The sequence below is a fragment of the Paramormyrops kingsleyae genome, chromosome 10, assembly GCF_048594095.1.
Source record: "Paramormyrops kingsleyae isolate MSU_618 chromosome 10, PKINGS_0.4, whole genome shotgun sequence".
In the NCBI taxonomy this organism is placed as follows: domain Eukaryota; kingdom Metazoa; phylum Chordata; class Actinopteri; order Osteoglossiformes; family Mormyridae; genus Paramormyrops; species Paramormyrops kingsleyae.
Genome location: NC_132806.1, coordinates 20,181,252 through 20,200,488, shown reverse-complemented (window position 1 = coordinate 20,200,488; position 19,237 = coordinate 20,181,252). Strand labels below are relative to the sequence as shown.

General features: G+C 47.9%; 1 protein-coding gene across 8 annotated transcripts in view; it reads left to right on the top strand.

Annotated features, from left to right (window-relative positions):
* pcdh1b (protocadherin 1b) overlaps nt 1-19,237 on the top strand; it is a 136,267-nt gene that overhangs the window by 91,843 nt on the left and 25,187 nt on the right. Inside the window, exon 5 of one of the 8 annotated variants that reach the window (XM_023811515.2) lies at nt 16,104-17,576. The exons of the other annotated variants lie outside the window; for them this stretch is intronic. Within the exon in view, the coding sequence (XP_023667283.2) occupies nt 16,104-16,159 (56 nt within the window). The 3' untranslated portion in view covers nt 16,160-17,576. Of the gene's footprint in view, nt 1-16,103; nt 17,577-19,237 lie in introns of those variants that run through there. 8 annotated transcript variants of the gene reach the window in all.

The following is a 19,237-nucleotide window of genomic DNA, read 5'->3' as shown; positions in this document are numbered from 1 at the left end:
TAATATAATAAATTAACCTGATAATAATAATAATAATAATAAACAAGAGGGAGCACAATAAACCACTGGGGGACTAGCCATCTTCTTCCTGTTATGAATCCACAGACCGTGTGTTTCAGCCACTAAAATCAATATATGTGGTTCTGCATCAACGTTCAAACAATCTGTTTACGGCTGCCAACCCGCTGTGATGGGACGGGTTCATCTTTCCTCGGAGCAGCGCAATGGGGGCGGCGCTGAGCGAGTCCGCAAAGCAGGGTCAGATCTGCGTCCCGGGGCCGACGCAGCCGAAGAGGACGTCTCCGAACTGAAAGTCTCGTGCAGATAATTTTAAAATTTTCTTTGTCTGGAACCCAAAATAGCACATTTCTGCCCTTCGGTATCCAAGGGCTTTTATCAAGGCTAATCACAGGCTTTAAACGTATCCCAGCATTCCCTGCGTGGTCACATGGGTCGCCCCTGGCCTCCCCACCTCCCCACCCCACGATAGGCTATACCTTTGCACACACACACAAAAAACAACAACAGCAGCATTGCATCTCTGCACCCTGCGTCCCTGGGGTTTATAGTGGCAGGTGATGCAGCAATTAAAGGGCCACTTACACAACCCATAGGGTTGTGGGTTTAAATCTCAAGGGGAAGAGGCATTACTCTGGGACTTGGGACTCAAGAAAATATTGTGAACTGAATAATTAATGTTGCATCAAACGTATCTACTCTGTCACTTAGGGAGGTTCCGCACAGAATAGCCCCCCATATGTACACGGTAACATCGCTGACTGGGTGCCCAAAGCCGGCCAGGATCTCAGGTGTTACGGTTTGGCCATTGGGAGGCTGGCGTCAGTCTCAGATTGAAGTTCTGGCATCTTGCTGCAGTTCATTCCCTTGTCAAAGCACAGATCACACTAAAAACGCAGGGTCGTTTTGCTGGGCCTGGTAGGTACAGTATCTGAGGACAAGGTGCAGGGTTATCTATCAGCAAAAAACCTCGGTCCGCCTGCGCTGGGGATACTGACCTACTCTGTTTAAAGCACGCCTTAACCTGGACCTAATCTTCAATTCTGGGACTTTAGTGGGATTTAGGGTGCGGGGGGCAGTGCTGAACAAAAGCTGGGAGCTTATCCAACCTGACCTAAAATAATCCCCTGTCCAAAGTGACATTTCCTCTGCTCCCGCCGCTCCAGATTGTGAATCTGCTGTGAGTGAGGTGGACAGGGTCCAGCAGAACTCCAAGGAACGTGACTGAGATGACCTTCTCTTCCTACATTTCCCATGTTGATCATCGATTTCTTATCTGGGTGTATCGAGTGGGAAAAAAAAACCCCACAACAACCGAATGAGAAAATGTGCTATTTCCAGGCTGACCCCTATACTATCCCCGTCACGGGTTTGATGGGCATGTGGCGCCGGTGAGTTTGCTGATGTTACATGTGTTGCTGTAACTCGGGAAGTGATTCCACGCCGCAGCCGGAATCTTCAACCCCAGAGCCGGTCCACAGAGGCAGAGGGCGGAGTTTCTGTGCCGAGAACCATGCGCGCTTGTGTCTTTCCACCGATGCATGCGCATATACACAGATGCACATATGCCCGCATGCTCTGAATAAACAAACGCAAATCACGAGCTAATTTGCTTCTGGTTATGCACACACGTCCCTTTTTGGAGGAAGTTTTCATTTTCCCCTCTCACTGGTGGGCGGGGCTAAAGTAGCAGGTGGGTGGACTAAACTCGCATCTGATTCGCTGGATCGTTGCACCCACCTACCAATCACTGCGCACGGAAAGGCGACTCATCTCTCCCCTGCCCCCACAGCCTCAGGCCCTGTGGGAGAAGCCTTTCATCTACGCATATGTTAATCAGACACGGCGCACGCTAGCATTTGATATTAAAATGTCACATCCGCGTCGGCATGCTCTCAGCTCCGCGCCGATGAGGCCCGATGGAGCGGGCAGGAGCTCCCGTTGGCATGCGTTTGATCCGAATCCGCCTCGCTCCTGCCAGATCCCGGTCCACACCCCTCGACTACACGCTTCAAATCTATAATGTATGTCCCTTTTCCCTGCACCAGCAATAACAACAAAACTTGTATTTGAAAAGGGGCGTCTGGGCACACGGTCCACAGGTGCCGCCTCCGTGGGCTGTCGGCCGGTCAGGTAAGCCCGGTTACGGGCCGCTCATTATCCACAGAAGCTGAAAAGCCCATTACGGGGGCCCAACCGGCAGTGCAGAGGCAGACAGGGCCGATCAGGCGTGGCGGACCAGCGGGTACATGGTTAAAGAGCTGGAACTGAGCAGCTTAGGTGGACCGGACCTCGCCAGGTAATCCGGTCAGGCCCAGGGGAGGAGGCAGATTGTTAGCAGGGGATAGACCTAATTAAAATGCGATTTGCACTACAATGAGCTTATGGAGAAAGCCTGTGCTTTAAGGGAGCTGGAAAAAATGGAGAAAAATAAGCTTCTCTTTCTTCCTGGGCTTCGGCAACCAGCCTACCTGCCCCGACTCCCCTCCCCTGCCATCAACAGTGGGGGGAAGATGAGTGACAGGCGGCAAAGTGGGTGGAGCTGGTGCCTAGTTAGTCCCTGCCATTTAGTGGACGCCAGATGGATTTTGGGTCCAATATGAGCCATGAAAATTGAGGGCGGGGTGTATGACTGTGATCAGAAGGTCACCGGTTCACATCCCAGGGCCAGAAGACTGATGTCACCGATGGTCCCCTGCGCAAGGCCCCTAACCCCCAGCTCCAGGGGCCCTACCCACTGGCTGACCCTGCACTGTGACTCCCACGCTCGCTCTCATCTGTCTGTGTGTCTCATAGAAAATGCAATAAAGTATTCTCTTGCTCTTCTGTACTTATTTATCTTAATTCCTGGTCGGGTTTCTGTCTGGCAGATCTGTGTTGCTACCATAATCCCGGGTATATGGAATGTACCACTCGCGGTTGATGGGGAGTGATGGTCATGCTGGGGGTGTGGTGGGTGTGCATGGAGCTGGTGCCCCTCCTGCTACATTCAGACCTCCTGCCCATGGTTCGAGGAGCGGTCTTCCCCTGTCGTGCTCAGCTCCGGTCTGGGAGGGGATTACCCTCACTAGCAGCAAAGCTCAGAGATGCCCCCCTCCGCTACTCTTCCATCGGCCACCCCCGCTCTGACCCCCCCCGCATTCTATGGCTCTAGGCGCTCCTGTCTCTGGAAAATGAGTCGCATGTGGTCCATGACTATTGGTTTCTGCTTCTCTTTATTTTTTTAAGATTAGGATGCCCATCAGTTTGCCTTTTTTCACCTTGGGCATCCAGCAGAGCGTGTGCGTCCCCCCTGAATCGCTCACTCTGAGGCTGCTCTTCCTCAACCTGTTATTATTTTTTTTTTAAAGGGAACAGGGCTGCGAGGCACAATGGGAAGTATGCAAACGAGGCCAAGCCAGTGCTGAAGGGGCAGCCTCATCTATGCGAGGCACAGGGGCAGAGATGCTACAAGGGATTCTCATCTTTTTCTCATCGGCTCTGGAGAAGGAGCTAAAAGCCTTAATATTTTATTCCTCTGAATGTGTGTTGAGTTTGGAGACCTTAGGAAAGCTGGTCCATTCACCCCGGCGACTATTAATGACTGTCCGCCTCGCCGTCGGCCTGCCAGCCAGATACAAACAACCCACAGATGACGTCTGCCAGGAAACGGGGGTCTGTGTAATTACAGACAGACGCTCTGCCTTGTCATATTTGTGCATTTTCAGACTCTCCGAGTCTTGACAGCCTCCTTTTAAGTCAGGTGCGAGGAAATACAATGAGGGCCGTAATTAATTATTACTACGAAATTACTGTTACGGGATCATTTCTAATGAAGCTCGCTGACGCTCCCTGGTGTGACAACCCCGCCTGTGTTAACATAATTAATTAATTAATCCGCCCAGCAGACTCGTTAATCGAGATCCGACAGCCATACGATTTACCTGCTTTATATCTGTGGATATCCTTACTAAAGTCAAAGAAAGGCCCTTATTCCACCGATGCATGTGCATATACACAGATGCACATGTGCCCACAAAATAGCAGAGCCTAGCTGGGAATGTTGTGTTTTGTTATTCACGGCCCAATGCATTTTGGAAGTCTCCAGAATGTTCCGGAAGGAAGATGACCAGGTTGGGGGTAAGGAAGTGGGCGTTGAAATTGTTACCACTGGACGCAGCACGTCCTGCCAGATCGGGAGCCAGCCGTGGTGTTCGTTGACGGCATATGGAGCACGGAGCAAATCCACTTAGAGATCAGAAACACTGGAATTACACGGATCGTTGGCGTGTGTGCCTTTTCTGGCAAGGAAGATGTAATCCAATCAACGGGCTGGGGGTGGTAGTTGGGAAGGGGGGGCTGGTTAGGAAAAAAACTAATTAATGAGAACTCCATTAATCTATATCTCTTAGTAGCTGCTGCATATTGTATGGCTGGGATAAGATAAGGATCGACTCAAGTATCTACTGCAGCAGGACGCGACGTCTGAGGCCGGGCAAGCGGTGATGTAACAGGGTCTTTTAAAGTGATGGAGCCTATTCTGCCGTGCTGTCAGCGAGATGGACGTCCGTGGTGCCCCGCTGGCCGCTGACTCGGGGAGCAGATGCCCAGGTCACGTTTCGCGGCTGGAAAGGGGCTTAGTCTTCGTCTTCTGAAAACTGCCTCCCAGGATGGAAAACAGTGGTTGGAGATCAGTCTGGTGGGAAGAGAGGCCTGTTTTCTGCTCCTCCTCCCCCCCCCACCACCACCACCTCCTGATGCGCATGGCATTATGGGGCTTTGGTTTGTTTTTTCACCGAGGCTTCTGAAGGACTCACCGTAGATGTAACAGGGATGAAATGAACAGGCGATGGAGAGTCAGATGATGTCATTGAGCAAATCAGAGTGTTTGTTCCTTGATTACTCCCTGTCTATGTATGTAAGGGCAGCTAAAGGTTAAGCAAACATATGGGTAAGTCATGCGTTTCAAAAACACCTTTCAGTTTTGCAGGGGGCATAGTCTGTTAGCTCAGGAATGTAGATAAGCATCGAACCATCACACGGTGTGGGAGGATGTGTAACCATTCTGGTTTGGATGAAACATGCCGTTTCACCAGAGGTGGCCGATGATGAGTTGTCTGTTACCAGGAACAGAGAGCCACTTCTGTAGAAGGTGCTCTGGGTGTGGTAGCAGGTGACATAGGGACATTAAAGAAACAAATTGTGGTAAAATGGTTATGGGTTCATGTCCTGGGACGCCACATGAACACCGTAAAGGTAGTAATAGAGTAATAGAGTCTGGGGGAGTGAGGTTCATAAACTGAGGGGAAGGACACTTTGTCATAGCTGGACATGTGACGAGGACAGTGACATGATGGATGTGGCGGGTGGGGGGTGGTCAGACATGGCTCCCCTCTGGGTGTCTTAACCTAACAGAGTAAGAGCAGCACAACAAGCGTACACATGTCACTCACAAAAGCACTATACACATGCCTCATGCAAGAAGCACACACACACGGTTAAAAATGCAATACATACATATATAATGAACTGCATCAACCTACAGTAATATAGGAACACAGCCAGTCAGTTGTCACATGTCACATCAACATATACACACCCACTCGGCCATTTCTACGCCCTCCCCAGCTCCCACAACACAAAAACACGCACGATTGGCTCATTTTGCAGTGATTGATTCATTGATAATATACTTTATTGATCCCCTGGGAGGAAACCACTTTAGTCCAACAGTAAGGAGTACAGTAACAAGGGTAGTATGCATAAAAAGATAAAACAGAATAAACAAGATCCAGAGACAACAGAAAAACAAAATAGATAAGAACTAGAATGTATATGTGGTATAAAGACTCCACAGTATACACAGGATTTGCAAGAATTACAACCATTAAGATCAATGCGATAACTACAGTCAAGAGGGATGGAATAGATGGAGCGATAGACCAACACAAAGATGTCGGTGTTGTTAGTGTCTGTCACCATGCAGTGTGCACTGTCTCTCACCCACACCAACACCCAGCACCCAGCTCCCCAAACACAAACACACCAAGCACCTCCCTCCGCGTCCCGGCTTCTCCTTTCGAATTCAGAACCCGCAGGACTGGAAAGTCCCGCCAAGGGCGGCGTAGCAGGACCCGGCAAAGAAAACAGCTGATTGGACACTGATGGCACCGGGCTGTGAATTCAAAACAACCCTTGATTGACAGTTACGGAATAAGTAGATTCTTAATAATAATAATAATGATAATAATAATAATAATAATAATGTATATCCCCTAATTAAAACAGCATTTTTGACGCAAAATAGATTCATATACCAGAATATAGAGAGGTCTGTATAGAGACAGACTTCGGGTTAAAAACTTCCGACTTACGGACATCTCGTACTTAGGAACGTACAGTAGTGTATATCATATTAGAAATTCGGGTTAAGTACAATGGTGCGTAATAACGAACAAACGCACGCGCTACTTCGTGACGCTCGTGAAAACATCGCGCGGCTTCTGCGGTTCGTCGTCTTGAGGTACAGTACAGTATGTAGTTACTTTTATTATTACTGTATAAGTATTATCATTATTGCGTACTTTATTATTGTTTTTCTGACATACCTACAAATTCGACACGTTCGTAACCTGGAGGCACCCTGGACTGAGGTGGTCACTGTCTGATTTGCTTGCTGTGTGATTCTCATTACAAAACTGCCATCGTGTGTCTCCAAGTAATGTATTTCTCTGTTTTAGTGATTATTTTGAACTGTATTTTTAATTGAAGTCCTATACACACATCACATGATCGGTTAGAATATTTATTGTGAAGTGAGTATTTAGTTGAGAATATTTGGCTTTGTTTCTGAGTGAAGTGGTCCACTCTGATTTTGCCTGATTACTTCACCCTCGCTGGTTCTTTAGTAGTTTAAAAATGTTTTCTAAAGCCTTGGCTCAGCCAGTTAAGCTGGTGGACGTTTCCACGCTAGCGGGATTCCATTCGCGTTTGCGTGAATGCAGGCTATTGTTGCTGCCTTTCCACATCCCGAGGACTCTGGAACCGAGGCCTTGTCCCCGCTCGTTAAAATACGCCCGTAGTCTGCCCGCAGAGGCTGGATTTTTTGGCTTAGCATTGGTCTTGTGTCATTTTAAGCAGGTTTTCGCTTTTTAAATTCCGTCCTGTCGTCTTTTATGCGAAGGTAGATTTGCGTGACCTTTCAGCGCTTCGGCTAAGACGCTATAATAAGCGGTAGGTTAGCATGACCTGTCCTACCCCGTGTCCTGTGAAAGCTATAAAAGGAAAAGTCACTGCAGAACTGCGTGCACTTAACGGCAAACTTCAGGGACAATAGGCTAATTGTCCCTGAATTAAATCCAATTAAACCTCCGGATGATAATAACTACTGTAATATGCAAAAAACCTAGAAATGATTTAAGCATGCCACATGAAACGCTTTCAAGATGACATATAACGATTGAAAATAAAAGTATTCTATTTATAACCATGGATATTCATAGCGAGTTTAAATCAGAAATGACAAGTCTGTCTATGGTTGTGGACAGAGGGATATCGGAGATAATGCGTGTCCAGGGAGAGAGAGAGAGAAAGAGAGATAGATAGATCAGACAGATTGCGTTTCTAAATAGACTTGTTAAAACTACAGAATCATTCGTTATGCGGCACATTGTTACCCATGGACATATTACAGTGCGTGGTGCTCTTACCTATGGCTTGACTTGAATATAATACTGATGTGAGTGATTAGGATTTAAAGGACTGGATTATTCAAATAGGGAGCCACACAGCTATTGGGGGTTGGGGAATGTAAGAAGCACTTTTTAAAATTCATCAGTAATAGTCAGCCTACACATCTCTGAAATTTGAATATATGCAAAAATTATAGTAAATTAGTTAGCAAAATTAAAATGGAAATATTATAGCCAGAAGCTCAGATCCACATAATCGAATGCTACTAGTGTCATACTGCAGCAACAGCCAGGCATTAGTCACGCAAATCGAATGGTTTGTTTTTAAAATAAAAATGCCCTGTAGAATTCAGCCCTTCTCTGTCTGGCTTGGGAAAAGGTGCTGAATCACACAGCTTGCTGCTGCCTCTGCTTCTGCTGCTGCTGATGCTGCTGTCGCTTGTGAAGGACATTAACTTTGGGTCATTTGGGGGTCATTTTGGGATAACTTCGCCTGCTTTTGGCACATTAAACATTTTCTGCGTAGCTGGACATTTGTTGACTGATCGTCTTTGGAGGTCATCTGAGATTTGCTAATATATTTTGTGTGTGTGTGTGTGTGTGTGTGTGTGTGTTTTAAATACATTTTTTTCCACTCAGCACAGCCACCTGACATGGAATGATGTCAGATGAATGGATACATGCCAGCTCCTTCCCTATTCCTCCCTTTGCTGGGCCAAGGCCTTTTTGGACTCTGCCAAAATATACTTTTTTCCTGCCAAAAGGGGGAAATGTTCAATATTCAATATTCAATCACCTGGGAGCCCTCTGCTGGCAGAAGGCCTGGTTTGGCTGCAATGGCTGACCAAAGGTTAAGAACACGCCAGCGTGTACAAATGGAACAGATTTGTTTGCTCTGGCTCCTCAGCCGGCCTCTGTCTGGTTACTGCTGGAAGCAGCACATGGCTAAAGATCACAGGTTAACTGACGGAGTGACCACAGGCAGGTGGATCACTGGTTTACTGAGGGACTGACTGCATGAGTATGGTTCACAGATTTACAGAGGGAGTGACCACAGGAACACGGTTCAACGGTTTACTGAGGGAGTGACCGCAGGAACACAGTTTACGGATATACTGAGGGAGTGACCGCAGGAACATGATTCATGGGTTTACCTAGGGAGTGACCGCAGGAATATGGTTCACGGGTTTAGCGAGGAAGTTATCGCAGGAACTTGGTTCATGGGTTTCCTGAGGGTTTGACCGCAGGAACATTGTTCACAGGTTTACAGAGGGAGTTACCGCAGGAACACGGGTTTACCGAAGAAGTTACTGTAGGAACATGCTTCATGGGTTTACTGAGGGTGTGACCGCAGAAACGCGGTTCACATGTTTACTGAGGGACTGACTGCAGGAAGATGGTTCAAGGGTTTACCAAGGGAGTGACTGCATGTACATAATTCACGGGTTCACCGAGGGAGTGAACGCAGGAACATGGTTCACAGGTTTACTGAGGGTATGACTGGAAGAACACAGTTCACAGGTTTACCAAGGGTATGACCACAGGAACACGGTTCATGGGTTTACTGAGGGAGTGACAACAGGAATTCGGTTCAGCAGTTTACTAAGGGAGTGACCACAGGGATATGGCTCACACATTTGCTGAGGGACTGACTGCAGGAACATGATTCAAGGGTTTACCAAGGGAGTGACCCCAAGAATACAGTTCACAGGTTTACTTAGGGACTGACTGCAGGAACATATACTGCAAGTTTACTGATGAAGTGAAACAGTAACTGGCTTCATGTGATGCATCATTATTTCACTGTTTTTTAATTTACCCAGTAAAGGTCTTCTCCTGCTTGGGGTGTGGAGGAGCCTTCGCATTGGCTGGAAAGGTCGGCCAGTAGGCCTGTTCCTGGAGGGTGCTGGAGTGCTTCGTGTGCGTCTGTGTATCAGGACAGGGTGCTTCTCACCGCTGGGCAGGGAGCGTGCAGCTGGAGAATTCCTCAGTACTCTAGGGCATGAAAGGCACATTACGGGTCACATAATGGTGCCAGAACATGGGCCATCGGCTGAACAGAAAAGACTGGGGTGTCTTGTGGGGGGGGGGCGGGGGGGGTGCCTGCAAAATTTGCTACTCTCCAGGGCAGCTCTTTTATTTCCCTCTTTTACACTGGGGCTTTAGTCATAGTTTTGAATGTTTTGCAATCTATTTTTTTAACAGTTTTAAGAAACGGTAGAAATGGTAATTGACACAATTAAAAAAATTCGAGCATGTATTCTCGACGAATTATTTGGACCACAGGAAAAACTGCAGTGATGTGTTTAGTGCTGATGTGTACTGATGTGTGCCGTCTTGATGTGTGCAGCCATATGTATGTCATACAAACCTTCCCAGCATGCACTGCCAAAGGATGCAGAAGTTGCAGCACTCGTCGTACTGAGCAGCGTGAGGGGAGAGATGTTTACAGCCTGAATGTTTCGTTGTCGTTCGACCCTGTCATAAACTTGTTGATCGTTGTAATTAGCACCCTTCTTATTTATGCAAACAGCACCCGTGTTAGCAGTTTTTTCCAATTTGCTGTGAAAACCCACATCAATCCCCGGCTGAAATAAGTGCTTCTCTTTAACGGCTAATTGTACAGGTTGGTGACACCAGGCCCAATAAAACTTTGAACGGCAGAACTCTTTGGATACCGGCACAAATGCAAAACGTACATAAATATTGTGTTTTTTTAAATTCCAAAATGTAGCTTAGCTAAGCCAGACATATTCATGTCCATATAAATATTTATACTTCCAATATTTCTGTTCAGAGTTTTGCTAAAAACAGGGCCACTGTACTGCCCCACCATTCCCCAACATGTACACTGAGACACAGAAACAGACATGCACACGTGTGTAATTAAAAAATTTGCATGCGAGGTGCCTTTGGCTTTGTAGAGAGTGTTGTGGTAAGGAAACGATACTGGTATTGACTGAGAGTGTTTCACAGGGTATGTAATACCAGGATCAAGATGGTGGTATAATGCCGTGAGACAAGGAATTGTTGGGGGGGGGGCATTAGTAATGTCAACAAGCGTGCTCTCGAGGGCCAGGGAAGAAGATTCTCCTTAAGAGGATTAATCACGAGTGGTTGGCATGGAGACTTGGCCCGCGGGCAGATGAGCCTCACTGTTTTGTTCGATAAATCTCACTTTCCGAAGTGTTGGTGTGTGCGGGATGACACGGGGTCTGGGTCCAGCTCCAGCACGGACGGAACGGCGCCCCCTGCCTGGACTGCTCCTCAGCGCGCCATCTCCAGACATCATTACGCACTGACCGTGGAGTTTCTCGCCTGCTATCTCTCTGCTTCTCGTTATGCTGGCTAGATGCAAGAGAGATAAGTGTTTCTCTCCCTTAGGTTTCTCTATGGATTCTGTTCACTTTTATATAGCAACGGTTCACATGCCAAGTGTTTAATGGGATATGTCTTTTCCTCTGCTGATTTTTCTCTGACTCTAGGCTTTTGTGTGTGTGTGTGTGTGGATCCTGCCAAGACTTGGTCCTGGAAGGGATTTGGAGTTGAGGGGGCAGGATACATTTGTGTCTGTGGGATATAATGGGCAGTATGATGTCACAGGTCCACCTGAGGGATAGCGCCCCACCCCGTTGCTCTGAGACTGGGACTCGTTCCTCGTCCCGCCGAAGGCGTCGACATGGCAGGTCGTGTTTGCACAGCTGTGTCCACCAGTGCAGCGGAGGTCCTGATCTGTATTGTTTTAAGGGGGCCACAGCTGCTCCGGTTTCTCTTTGTTCTATAAGAAGGAAGCCGCATGGGGCTGGGTTCGGCTGCTGGCCGTCTGCATTGTGCCTGGGTCCTCACGCCTCATCCCCAGGGTGCCAGGACAGGCCTCACGAGCAAACTGATTGGACAAAGTGGCCTGCATCCCCATCTCTGTGGTTATAGGCAGGGGTGGGGAACCATCATAAGCAAAATGTGGAAGTCCAGCAGCGCCCCCATGCTGTGTCCTGTTCAGATGACAACCCCCCACCCCCATCTGCAGCCGACTTTTCCCCCCAACCCTAGACCTGGGCGTGGTGTTCCTACCCTTCGCCAGAGGGATGCATGAGTGGGCACGGGTGGCGAGGCCGTGCTGGGAGCTGGCGCTTCTTTCCAGGGCTGCCGTGCCCCGGGCTCCAGGGCCGCGATGGATCCGAGTGGGTAGCCCCGCCTCCTCCCCGTGCCACGCTGATCACAACAAAAGAACTCCCGCAGTGTGGCCTCCGCTGCCGCCAGCGGGTTCGAGGCTGCCTCGCGTCCCACCGCGTCCGCAATATGTTTCGCTCACAGAGAGAGGGAGAGCGAGTGAGGAGAGGGAAGCCAAGCAAAGATAAGGAACAAAGGACATAGAGGAGAGAACCACAAACAAAGCGGGCTGTGAAAAAGAAAGAGCGACGAAAATCCCACTTTGCATCCGAGTGCAGTTTTATTTTCTAAACGGGGTCTCAGGACTGGGCAGAGACGACGACCCTTTCTTGGGAATCGCCCTGCGGCTGAAGCACGAGCGAATCTGCACTCAGGGGGTCAAAATGGCTTACCCTGATTTCAAGCTACCATGCAGTGTGGGAGCTGCGAGCCAAAATGGCTGATCCTCAGCGTGAGCTAACAGGCGGTGAGGGACTCAGGAGCCAAAATGGCAGATCCTCAGTATAAATTAACAGGCGGTGAGCAGGAGGAGGGGCTTGGAAAGCCAGGATTTTTTATTCTCTACCCTAAATGGCTTGAAATGGAATTCTTGGAGCTAAAATCCCCATTGTTCCTGTAGGAACTGGGGTGCCAGTGCCATTGATCCCAGACATAGGACAGGCCAGACGGGATTTAGCTGAGCCAGGTGAAGGGCCCAATCCCCCTCCGCTTAATTACAGAGAACTAAAGTGGAAGGCAGCCAAGACGGATACCTCGAATCTCGAGCTAGGCGAAGGACATGGTGGCCAGCGATATTAAAATCGGAGCCGTCGCCTTTCATTTTGTCAGCGTCAGGGACAAGCACATGTGGCACCTTCATCCTTGTCCCCCAAAAGGCGAGAAGAGCAGAAATGTCACACACGGGTCTCTTATTACCGTGATACAGACAGACAGCGGAATTGTTTATTGCGAGCATGAATCTTTATTTGTGTCATTTTCCTAGCTAAACAGCAAGTGGAGATGGAAATTTATGAGGAGTAATTCATCATCTTGGTCCTTAGTGGGCATGTAGGATAATGCGTTGGTGTGGCTCGCCATGGTTTACGGCCATGCCCCCCCCACACACACAGCTGATTGGCTCAGAGAACCTTCAGGCTCCGCCCCCAAACTGGGTCCTGCCACGAAAGCCTGTCAGGCACACTGGGACAGCAGGGGGTTTTAATAACGTTTGGGGTGGCAGTGTGATTACTGTGGCCTGTGGCTCTGCTCTGACTCTAGCTAATGCTTTTCCGATACCTATTGTGGCCTGAGGTTTATTTGGCCCCGCCCACTTGCTTCCATTCCCTCTCGACATCTCCTAACAGATTGTCACATGAGAATTTAATGTTTTTGGGCCTCGCTGCCTACATATGTGGGCGGTGCTCACAGACTGCGCCCACCGGTCAAAACCCTCCTTGCACACTCACTAATACACACACGTACACACATTCCCCGTAATTTGTGAAAATCAGATTACCTTTAAACAAAGGTAGTGGCTATGACAGGGATGTCCCCAGGCTGTAGTGGGTGACCTGCCTCTGCTGAAAGCTGTAATCAATGGCCTAGCTGCAGTCTGATCTGGGTGTATCTCTCAGGCCCCCTGTTCTGCCTCCTTTGGCTGTTTGGAAAATGGTGTGAATCCATCACTGCAGGGCTTTTTTTTAACACAAGTCTTAAATTACTGCTATTTTGTCCATACCAGTGAAGTCAAGCCGCACCCTCCCACCCCCACCCCCCAATGTTGACAACATACATCGAGGTCAGAAAAAACAGGAGACGATGATGTTGGGGCCAAGTAGCAGCGTGCAAAGCCGGCTCTAATTATTCCGCTTTTCTCGCTCTGCGAGCCTGGAGGTTTGAATCAGCTGCTTCCTGCTTGTGAAGCTCGCAAGACACAGATAGAGATTTGTTTGATTTCCTCTGTGCATAAATAACCATTTGTGTGTGTTTTTTTTTTGGTACAAGGCTCTTCTAATATGAGCTAATAATATTCACTTGTTCCGTGACCAGTGATTAAGTTTTATTATACTTTTGATTTCCTAATAAGACTCTTGATATGACTGATGATTTAACTTCATTACGCTGTTATTACATTATTTATTGGCTTAGTGGGTACCAGTATGTAAAGAACCATGCATTGCTTTCAACGTGAATCATTTATGTGACCATATTTCATACTATAGGACCCCAAGGGGGCGACAGTGTCTACCCTCCTAGACAGATAAGTGCTGTCAGTTGGACATTAGTCCAGTTCTTCTACTGCTGCACCATTTTCTGCTTTGATTTCCTGTCAGTCTTGCAGGATGTATCTTAATATCCAGCCTCTTTGCATAATGGGCCCTTTAAAGTGACAGTGTTCAGACTTAAGACTCTGGCTGCTTTATTCACATGGAGAGGGACCTCTGTTAAGTTGCTGTGCTCTCACAGTCTGGACTTGGTGTAGGGAGGGGGGAGGGTCAAATTGGCTGCCAGAGTGTAAACGATGTTGTCAGAAGGTGACCTCTGAGGCATGGAGGGGTGGGGTGGGGGTGTTGTACAAACTGTTTGACAGGTTGGGAGTCTCCTTAGCTCAGATGTGGTGGATGGGGGGGGGGGGGCACAGGAGGCGTGATTCTTACTAGGGATTTCTAATTTGTGTGTGATCATAAAAAGCATCTCTTCTGCCAGCCCACCCCCTTCAGTCATATGGACTCGTCATGCACCGTGCTTCTGGAGGACCAGGCGGGTTCCGGACACAGTGCGGTGCGCTCTCTGCTGCACGCGGTCGCTGGTATTCCGCTGTGCGTAGCAGGGTTTGTGCATGCCGCTTGGTGTGACTTATAATTCGGGCGGCAGGCTATTCGTTCAGACGTGCTGCTGGAAGCGGTCTGTGCCTGAACCCTCTCCAGTGTTACCCCTAGGTTTACAGCTTTGGGGGGGGGTGCAGACGGACACCGACAGGATTCATGGTGTTCATGTGTTTCTTTTAATGACAGCAGTCAAAAAAGCGCAGATATTTTTGTCTGCTTTTCAGGCGGTTGACGCAACATATTTTCCGATGTGTGCTCTCTGTCCGCTGGTGGGGGTGTGCTCACCTGTGTGTGACACACACAGACATGTGTGCTCTCTGTCCGCTGGTGGGAGTGTGCTCACCTGTGTGTGACACACACAGACATGTGCACACGCATCGGGGCGGAACTCCGCCATGCGCGATACAGAGAGCTACAGAGAGGCGCCGCCATGTAGAGACAGAAATGACAAGCTGTTGTGTAAATAAGATAAGTAACAAGGCTATTTAGTTTGTTTAATAAAAGGACAGTGTATAGACCTGTTCTATAGGAAAGGTAACCTTAAATGACTTCTGTTGTGATCTGGTGCTGTATAGAAAATTTAATTAAATAAAATTAACTTGACCTTCAAGGGGGGGACGGGAGGTGCCGTTGGGGGGGTGGGGCGCCACCCTAATATAATGGTAGGGGAAACCTGCTCTCTCTATGCAGGGACAATATGAGACTGCATCTGTGTGCCACGCTGGGCTGGATCGATCGCGATATTTGTTGTGCCAATCTTCTTGATCCGATAGACATCTCATCAGAACTTCATTGAACGCACCACAGACTCGTTCCTAGGCCACAAACGTAACTCTCAAAATTCACTTCCTGCTGCTGCGATTTCCTGCTAAATCTGGCTACCGCTGTAGTATTCCTTTGGTGCAATGGTTTAATAACAAGGTATTATCAGTGTTGGAAAGTGCCGCCAACTATAGGATAGGAGCACCAGTTTGGTGATACACACCAAAATGACCATATAGCTTGTTAATAGCATTACTGTAGACCAGTATTAGCTTAGCAGTATCAATGATGACAGCTAGCAGAAAGACCATAAGACATTAGCTTAGCAAAGTAACCAGGAGTTTAGCAGAATGACCGGAAGATAGCATTAGCTTAGTAGAATGACCAGAAAATATCATTAGCTTAGCAGAATGGTTGGAAGATAGCATTAGCTTAGCAGAATGACCAGAAGATATTGGCTTACCAGAATGGCCGGAAGATAGCATTAACTAAAATCACCACAGGATAGCATTGGCTTTGCCAGTAGCATCAGGTGAACAGTCTAGGGCGTTGCCTTGTTATAAACTTTTATCCTGTGTCGTTTAATTTTTTCTACCCCCTTCTACCTTTACATCTTTGCATGGAATGTCGTTGCGTTCCATTGTGTGAGTGGTAAGTGGTATCTGTCCTTCTGTAGGTGCAGTCTCGGGCGCTGACCGAAAGAAGGGGGCCGGCCAAAACAGACTGCCTTAAAAACTTATAAACGGCACACCTTTTTTTTCCTTGAAATGCCCATAAGTCCGATTTTGGTGCACTGGCCTTCTTCGTTGCTGCACTTCAAGGACTATCCCTACCCAACTCTCCTTCCGCCTGTGCTCGTGATCAACGTTATCGCTCAGTGTTTATCGATTATAAGTGGCACATCATTTTGTTGTGGAGTTCAAAATAAAAAAAAAAAAAAGAATTTGCTTGTGCGGACAATATTTAAAAAGGAAAAAAAAAACAAAAATAAAACGGCCACAGTGTCTTTTGTGAGGAAAGATGACACAGTTACGCCATAAGTTTTTCTCGCCTGTTTTTTCAGAGCCTTTTTTTTTCAGAGGGAATCTTTGTCCTCTGTCTGTGTTGCGACCTTCTCCATGCGGATATAAAATCAGTCACTAAATGGATCCAAAGCATTGACTGGATTGTCTTCTCTGGCTTTTTGGGTATTTTTTTTTTTTTTACCTTCTTGTGCCGAAATGTCATTTGCTGACCCCCTTCCCCCCACCCCTCCTTGCCGAAGCATCCCACCTGCAGTGGACTGGTGGGGCAAAGCAGATCTCAGTCTGGGGGCCTCGCGTTGGTTGTATCACCTGTTACGAGCCGTACTGTGGCACGGACTCCACTGGGGGGCAGTCTGAGCGCTCGGCGGGGGTTTCGCAGGTAGGTACTGCGTCTGGACTGGAATCAACCGGCAAATGGCCTGCAGCCGTATAGAACTCGGCATAAAGGCCTGGTGCTCCTCTTGCGTCCGCTTGTTTCCTGGCAAAAGCATCCAGCTGCTGGCGAGGGCCGCTGATTCGAACCCCGTCACTTGAGGGCGCCGCGCGGGACACCAGTTTGCCGAAACCAGAGCAGCTTGGGGACAAGACGGGGACAAGGAGACTCTGTCAGAAAGCTTACAGCAGAGTGGCAATCTGTCGCTTAATCGCTGGAGTGTTGTTCTGCAGAAATGGACCCATCCCCCATCCGCCTCTGCCCCGCCCCTTCCTGAAACGTGACATTCAGTCATTATGAGAAGCATATAAAAAAATAAAATAACTCGACGCAGCGTGCAAAAGATTAGCCTCTAGATATCGGCATTTCACATGCTTCAACAGATATTGTTATCGTTGGGTTTTATTTAAAAGTATATTTAGATAATATATGGTATTTTCATGGACGATGGATTTTAGGTCAGCAGAACCTTTGTTTCTATTTGAAATGAAACTGCCGTCAAAGCGATTTTTGTTACTGTGAATTTGAGTGAGATCATTTTATCTTTAAACCCAGGCTGCTAATGCATTTTCTCAGTGTCCGTACACCACACACATAGCGTTAGGAAGTACGTTTGGCTTTGTCCAAAGGAAGTACCAGTGAATGTAATTTGTACTCATTACTTTTTACTATAATAAAGCTGAAAAATGGATTCTCATTCGTGTTTTCCTTTTGCTTTCACTTCTGGAGTCTCTTGGGGCATGGTACGGACACGCATGCACATCTTTTGAAGAGCGAATAAAAAGAGTTCTCAGAGGTGGAGGATGAAAGATCTTTTGACACCCACTGGGAGTTACGGGACACTGGGGGCGGGGGGGGGGGGAAGGTGGGGTGTTTTTCGTTTGCACTGGACAGTGATGCTGGTGTTTAGGTGAGTGGCTTCCTTTCACCACCACGGGCAGATTGTCTGGATGAGTGAGGTGTATTTGCCTTGTAGTGTCAGCATGGACATTGTGCTCCATGTGGGGGCACTGTCCCTCTGTGTCGCTGAGCGGTCAGAGCTCAGGATCGACGGAGAGGACCCAGCGACAGCATCTTAAGTGCGGGTTTGAAGGCGTGTTGCATTCTTGTTGTGAAATGGCCATTGTCACTGGTCAGGGAAGCAGTAGCTGCTGCTTGCTTGTTTGTTTGGCCTGGTTTGCTGTAGAGAGCATGTGAGTGCACCTCCTTGTTCGGATGGTCCCATGGAGCACTGAAGAGGGGATTAAACAGCAGCTGTAATGAAATGTAATGGAGCATTACTCTGCTTTGGGTGTTTGTTTTCAACAACCGGTACATTTTGTTTTTTGAGTTATTTTTTTGTTGCAAAATGTTGTTCTGTTCTGAGTTTCACAAAGTTAACTTTCTGCAAATCATACTTTCTGCATCTCAGAGTCGAATTATGCGTCAGGTGAGGAAGCATGTGTACTTGCCTTATTTAATTTTTTGTCACCAGGAGCCTGGTCCCATCCTGCACGCATTATTGTTATCATGAAGGCTGTCCCTGAGGTTTCCTTGGCGGTACTATGACATCAGGCTGTTCAGGAGAATGTCAGGGGATGGGTGGTGTGGGGTGGGAAGGTGTGGAATCTGGCAGTAGGGGTATTGTGGGAATTTTCAGATATATGAGCAGCATACCTGGGTTCAGAGGTCAGAAGGATGGGAATATGGCCAAGAGGATCAGGAAACACCCTCCATATTTACACTGATGATATTAGTGTGGAATAGCACAGTCAGCTCAGACAATGGGCTGATTCAGGTTTGAGTATAATGATGGTTTGAGGCTTGGCAAAGTCAATATTTAAAAGAGAGGCTAAATGTAGCCTTGACACAGTTGATACATGATAGACAGGTTCACTGTAGATTTTTCACAGTTGGTACATGATGGAGAGGTTCACTGTAGACTCGGCACAGTTGATGCATGGTGGAGAGGTTCACTGTAGACTCGGCACAGTTGGTACATGATGGAGAGGTTAACTGTAGACTTTGCACAGTTCATACATGAAGGAAAGTTTCACTGTAGACTTGGCAAAGTTGGTACATGATGGAGAGGTTAACTGTAGACTTGCCACAAATGTGGTAGAGTGTAGTCTTGGCTCGATTGATTCAGGACGGACCGGAAGACTGAACTCGGCTCAGTTAATAGAGGTGAGTGAGAGAGGCCAAGGGCCTGGTGTGGTGGATGTGGGTGAGGGCTTCTTTGCTTTTAATGGGAGACCATAAAGAGCATGCAGCATGTGCTCTCTCATTAGAGGTAACCGCAGTGACCTGATGGGTTTACTGTAAAGTTGTCACGGTTACAGCTTGAGAAAGAGCCTGCTGGTTAGGCCTCAG